A 6472-nucleotide genomic window follows, 5' to 3' on the forward strand; every position below is an offset into this window, starting at 1 on the left:
AGAGCTGTATGAGCCTCCAATACAATGATTTTTAAAAACCAACAAAACTTCTTTGTTGTAAACCCCCATGTTTTTTCTTTCTTTCTTTTGTTAGAAAATCCATCAAAATTAGCTCATGGGAAACTCCAAAAATATCCACCATAACATTCTGAGCTCCCCTTTCTGTGTTGAATTGAACTGACCTCGTAGATCCCTTTGGAAGCCACTGTTTTGAATATATACTGAATCTCCCCCCTTAAGAGACAAAAACAAATCTATTCTTGAGAGAACTTGTCTGCAGGCATCCACTGATCACAGAGACAGGTGTATAGACATTCATTTGCAATAAGACTATGCAAGTATAAATTGGAACCCTGGTAGCAATACTCTTTAATTTGTCAGTGTTATTATATTTATATAGATACATATTCCTAAATCTATTTTACATCTATTTCTATTTTATATCTATTATCTTCTTCTACACCTATGCCTACACAAGCCACTAAGTCAATGCTTACAGGTCCATCTAATTTTACCTCCACCTCTATATCTATCTGAGCACATCTTTTCAACAACTATAATGCCCCGCCATGGCTATGTCTAGCTTCATGGAAGTTGAGAATCCGCTGTTACATGCCACATACCCGGTGTGTTTGTTAGAAACTATTTCTCTAAAATGGGAGTCAGAGAAACTGTCTTATTGTTACAGTGGATCTATTTTATACAGCATTCACTTGCATTTATAACATGGAATGATGCAAGTAAAGCTTGTCATCCTTTTGTCCAATCATTTGATCTCAGAGCATTTGTAACAGAGATAAGGGGACCAGGAAATAGATCACCAGACATTTGTGTGTTCTAGTCTCATGAGTATCTTTCTAGGGAGGCCCAGAATCTTTGGTAAGGTCTCTAACCATCATGGATCTCCAACTTCACAGGTTTCATTTGGGCATGAAGGACTGGACACACTCAGTGTCCAGAAGACATCAGTCAGTTGTGACAGAATCAGAGGAGGAGAAATTAACCAGTGGATACCTGCCTGGAAGATTATGCTACTGATAGCTTAAGAAACGTCTCTGTTTAAGTGTCCGATGGCTTAGCTAAAAGTGCATTACTGTTGTTAAAATAACACGAGAGATTTCTCATTTCCTTTGTACAGAATCTTTAGACATCTACAGCGTGCCAGAGAGAACGTTGTTTGAGACCCCTCAAGAAGAAGCACCCACCTACATCAATACCCAGCACATCCCACAACAGGACAGGGCAGCTGTGGGAGGAGCAGGATTGAACACAGACACCAGGGATGCAAGCAGCAGCGGAAAGAGCAGCCCTCAGAAAGACCTGTTTGACATGAGTGAGTTTCCATTTGTCTCGTTTCCTTTTGATTTGAGGTTGTTTTATATACACCCTTTGATTTGAAATCTATGCAATGGCTGACTTTTTTTTTGCTAGCAGAGTTGGACTATTAGAGATAATGAAGTGTTTACTTCTGGGTTTTGATGTGGTTTAAGGTTTTGAATGTGCCCTATTAGATGCCGCCCTTCTCTGCAGCAAAGAGGCAGAGCAGCTTCTCCTATCTGTGTAGTTTCTTTTTCCTCTTGAAGACATGCAAATGTCTTGAGACAAAATTAACAAACATAGTTATTGTACTCATTTATTTGTTTAAATAGGAATTGACTATTACGTGCCAGAAGTTTCTGAGTAGTACAAACAGATCATGTGCTCCACTGCAAACCAAAAGGCTAAAGGTTCAAGACTACCCAGAAGGACCTTGGAAGAAAGGCCTAGTGATCTACTTCTAAAAAAACCAGCCATCAAAATGCCTGCGTAGCACAGTTCTCTGACACACAGGGTCACCATGGGTTTAAGTTGATTCAACAGTAACTGGTTTTGTTTAAATATGTGCTAAATACTGTATCAATTACTAAGCATGCAAAGATGAAATGGATTAGTCCCTGTTTTCAAAGAACTCTCAGTCTAGTTAACAAGAATAAAGTAGGAGTATAAATAAGACATTGCAGTGCGCCACTTTCTCTTGCATATTCTCTCTCTCTCTCTCTCTCTCTCTCTCTCTCTTTCTCTCTCTCTGTCTCTCGCTCCTCCATGCTACTTACACTCTCCAAATATGTACTGAGTAGCCGTCATGTTCCAGCGACTAGTCTACTTATTGGGGATGCACAAGAAAACAAAACAGACTGATTCTCTTCTCCCAGGAGGCTTATAGAAACAACTAAATATGTAATAGCAGGTAGTGATACATGCTGGAATAAGAGAGCCATATCGCATGCTATTTTTGATAGGAATGTAGGGTGATGATTGCATGGACTTTTCATTTGAAGAATTAAATCATTCATGAACTGATTCATGAAAGTGGCAAATATCACTAAAGAATTTTGAAAGTTTCCAAAATGCACAAAACGCCATGCTTTCACATTCTAAAATTTCTTTTTCAAACTCCTTTTGAATATAAGACAAGGAAAGGAACGTAGCATGAATAAGTTTGTTAAGTTTTCACAAGAGTCCTGCAGGTAGATGGCAGTATTGTTATTAACCTTAGTTTACAGAGAAGGAAACCTTTCTGACTGCAAAATGGCCGAGCTCAGAGGCTGAGTCCCCACGTGGTTCGCCATTTCACATCCATAGCGTTTTATGGGTGTGAGAGCTGGACAACGTGCTTCTGTCTTTCAGCACCATCATGACCACAGAGCACTGTTTTTCCTCCGCACAATTGGATTATCAGATAGGCTCATTTCTCTCTTTGATTTACTTGAAGACTTGTAGGATCATAACACTCAGAGGTACCATGAAGATCACTTAATCAATCTATTAGAAAATATGGAGGCAAGAGCTATGAAACAACTTTCCCAAGGATGACCTTCCAAGGCAAAGTGGTGGCCTTCCAAGTATCTGCTCCGGTTTTTACTCAACTATCAACTGTAGTTTAGAGTTGTACATGTGGTCCGGCAAACTTACTGTTTAACTTAGTCATTATATCAGTGATTCCTGGGCTCACCACTTAGCAAAGCTTGATTGGAATGGGGCTGTAGATGGAAAAACAGGTACCAGAGCCATTTGTCATCAGTTTACCTCTACTCCTGCTTTCAAAACTAGAGAAGGAGAAACAGAATGTAGAGAGGACCCTAGAGAAGCTGATCTCTCTTGAAAAGTAAGGAAATATTAATAAAATCAACATATTGGCGTGTTTATCTTGAACTTGTAGAGACGAATAATAGTGATGATGATGTGAGATGACACCTTCATGCTGGTGGCGCTGATGGTGTTCGACAATGGTGGTCCTGATGATGCTAATGGGGATGGTTTGATGACGATGATGATAAAGAGGAATGCGGGCATGATGGTGATATTAGTAGTGCTGGTAGTAGCAATCAAGGTTCATATGGAACTGAGAATAGTGAGGATGATGCTGTGGTGTTAATGATGATAGTGGCATGATGATGGTACAGAAATAGGATAATAAAACCTTTCATTTCCTCAGGGCATCTGGAAAAAAAGGTGGGAAATACAGAAAATCTGGAAGCACAATTTTAGTCCATAGTTTCCTCTCTTTAAATCTTTAAATGATTTTACTCTTGCTTTGGGTTTCTTTTGTTCATTTTACTTATTACCATTCTATATGAATATGTAACAAACCAGTCTTCTTTTATAGCATATGTTGAGTATTTAAAAAACATAAATTGTTTGTATCCCAGGAACAATGTAGGGATTTGGGGATATAATAATGTCCAGGACAAAACTATTATGCTCTAATGGGTCTTGCATTGTACTGGGTAGACAGCCTGGTCCTAAGTAATCATCCTAAGACTTTACAATTACATAACACTGTGGGTCCTATCTTAGAGAGCTTTTGTGTATATTGCCTTATTAGAAAAGTCAACACTAATATTTAATTAAGCATGATGGGTTCCGTCTTCATTACTATGCGGACAGACTGTCACACCATTTATTGACACGTTGCGGCAAGAAGAGCGTTCTGAAGGAGATGGAGCCAGTTTTGCCTCAGACTCTCACTAAGGAACCTTTCCCCAAAGGAGCATAAGTGAAGGTCAAAGGGAAATAGGATCGTAGCCTAGGGGAAAGTTACGATAAATACTCAACACATGCTACTTTTCATTTTTACAATTTTCCTGATATAAAGTTCTTGAAATATACATTTGGTGGCTTAGATTTATATTTTACGGTAAATCAAAGCTTTTCAGCCATTCTTTTCTCTTGTATATTTCTTGTATTTGCAGGCTTTTATTTTAAAGGCGAAAATATTCTGGGAGGGTGGAGGGAAGGTGGGGTAAAAGGGGGAACTGATTACAAGGATCTACATATAACTTCCTCCCTGGGGGATGGAAAACAGAAAAGTGGGGGAAGGGAGATGTTGGACAGTGTAAAATATGACCAAAAAAAGAAGATATGACAAAATAATAATTTATAAACTATCAAGGGCTCATGAAGGAGGGAGGAGCAGGGAGGGAGGGGGAAATGAGGAGCTGATGCCAGTGGCTTAGGTGTAGAGCAAATGTTTTGAGAATGATGAGGGCAACAAAAATACAAATGTGCGTTGCACAATTGATGTATGTATGAATTGTGATAAGAGTTGTATGAGCTCCCAATAAAATGATTTTTTTAAATGAAGAACATATTTTTTAATAAGTAACCTAATGTTCCAGAAAATTAAAAGTGTCTATGGGCAAATTAAGGAAAAACTGGTGATGTAGGGGTTACAAGGGAGAAAGATGAAACTTTCTACTCCTGTTAAGTCTCCAAAACCCACAGGGACAGTTCTACCCTGCCCTGTAGCAGCCCTATGAGTGGACATTGACCGGATTGCAGTGAGTTTGTGGTTTCTTACGGGCAAATTATTGGACAATGCAGGAAGCAATAAAAGAAGAATACACAGAGGAATGAGCGGAATTAGGTTGTTGACTTAGCGAAAAAGAGATTGCTTTTTGGAAGACATCACGAGAGAACTTTATTACAAACTTCTAGGAGGAAGAAATTTTCCCAAGCCAGCATGGCCAGACTCAGTATTTCATGTGCCCAGCATACACATGAAACTTTTTTAAAGGATCACAAGAACACAAGATTATCAGGAACTCCTTTGAGGTAACAATGGGTTTGGGGAAATAGAGTCCCTAGGGTGAGATGCTATCGTGGTTTCAGCAAATGCTCTGTCCAAACCTGTGCCTTTACTCCATCCCCATTGCTCATTTCCCCCTGAGAGATGTCATACACACACTTCTTGATGAGTTCAAGAGCAGAGGTCGCTCCTGCTGTAACTGCTTCCTGTTTATATGGGTCATGGAGTACCACCTACCTATCAGAACAGACATCTCTCCTAATCTAGTCTACACTGAGGGAAGCAAACGCTCCTAAGTGAAAAGATGCTGGACACAAGCCTGTGACTCATCCACAAGCATAGGCTTGTTGGTGGTCTGCAGTCAGGTTTCCTCAAGGGTGGCTGGGTCTGCTGTTTTCTAAACGCCTATAACACTTAACACCAAAGGTTGTCCTCCGGGAAATCCCCACAGTGGTGACAAGCTAAAGAAGAACGCTGTGAGAAATGAATTGACACACCATCAATGTCATGTCTGCCCGAGAAAGACACAAGACTAATAGCACGTGTCACGAAATGTTCTCCCGTCCTCATGTTACTCTTAGGTTCTTAATATAAGATTCTTAATATAAGCTTTATTGTCATAACCATCAGGAAGGGGTTGGTTGGCCTACCAGACTGAAATTAAAGGACCGAGTTCTTTAGTTTCTACATGTTCTAGGTCTGAGGATACTTTTAGGCCAAACTTTCTTATTTGCAAGCACACGTGTGTGCGTGTGTGTCTGCATCTATCTTTCTGTTCGGGCCACCTCTGTAGTTTAACGGTTAGAAATATGTGTGTTGATGAGGGAGAATGACTTTTGGATTGATTCATGACACGGGATGAAGAGAGGGCTCTGTTTGCAGGCTGCGGTTTTCTACAGAGCAAGCGCTTTCTGGTTTCTGGCACTGAGACATTTCATCTTCTTCATTAGAGTTGGAGGGTAGCTGAATGATAAGTAAACTGAGCTTAGCTAGGCTCAGGATGGCAGTTGTGGCAGATGCTTCAAATTCTTGATGCTGGTGTTCCACTGGACACCATCTCATCTTCCTCACTAGGATCACTTCATAGTGCTGATTAAAGTCTCTGTTCATCACCTTGATCCACATCATCCTTTTCCCACTACTACATGGGAAGCAGCAGTGAAAGCTAATCCTATGAGTAGGGTGCAGATTACAACAATTACTGTCCCTTATAAAACTGACCTAACTCATGTCCCTATTCCTGATCATAGCCACCCAAATAAGTCTGGAACCTGAGGGGGTATTATAGTGTGTAGCTATGTGGCCCATTATATAATTCTGTGTACATTATTTTCTATCTTCCCCATAGTATTTATCTATGTGGTATAAGAATTGTTGACTACTACACAGACATTACCTTGCTGG

At 40.0% G+C, this 6472-nt stretch overlaps 1 protein-coding gene across 1 annotated transcript in view; it reads left to right on the forward strand.

Annotated features, from left to right (window-relative positions):
- The window catches only part of SHC3 (SHC adaptor protein 3), a 249246-nt gene that overhangs the window by 201275 nt on the left and 41499 nt on the right, over positions 1 to 6472 (forward strand). Inside the window, exon 10 of the mRNA XM_004697582.2 lies at positions 1139 to 1333. Coding sequence (XP_004697639.1) covers positions 1139 to 1333 — 195 coding nt within the window. The remainder of the gene's footprint in view (positions 1 to 1138; positions 1334 to 6472) is intronic.

Source organism: Echinops telfairi, unplaced genomic scaffold (genome assembly GCF_000313985.2).
Source record: "Echinops telfairi isolate 266 unplaced genomic scaffold, ASM31398v2 ScPeMD7_1;HRSCAF=3_0, whole genome shotgun sequence".
Taxonomy (NCBI): Eukaryota; Metazoa; Chordata; class Mammalia; order Afrosoricida; family Tenrecidae; genus Echinops; species Echinops telfairi.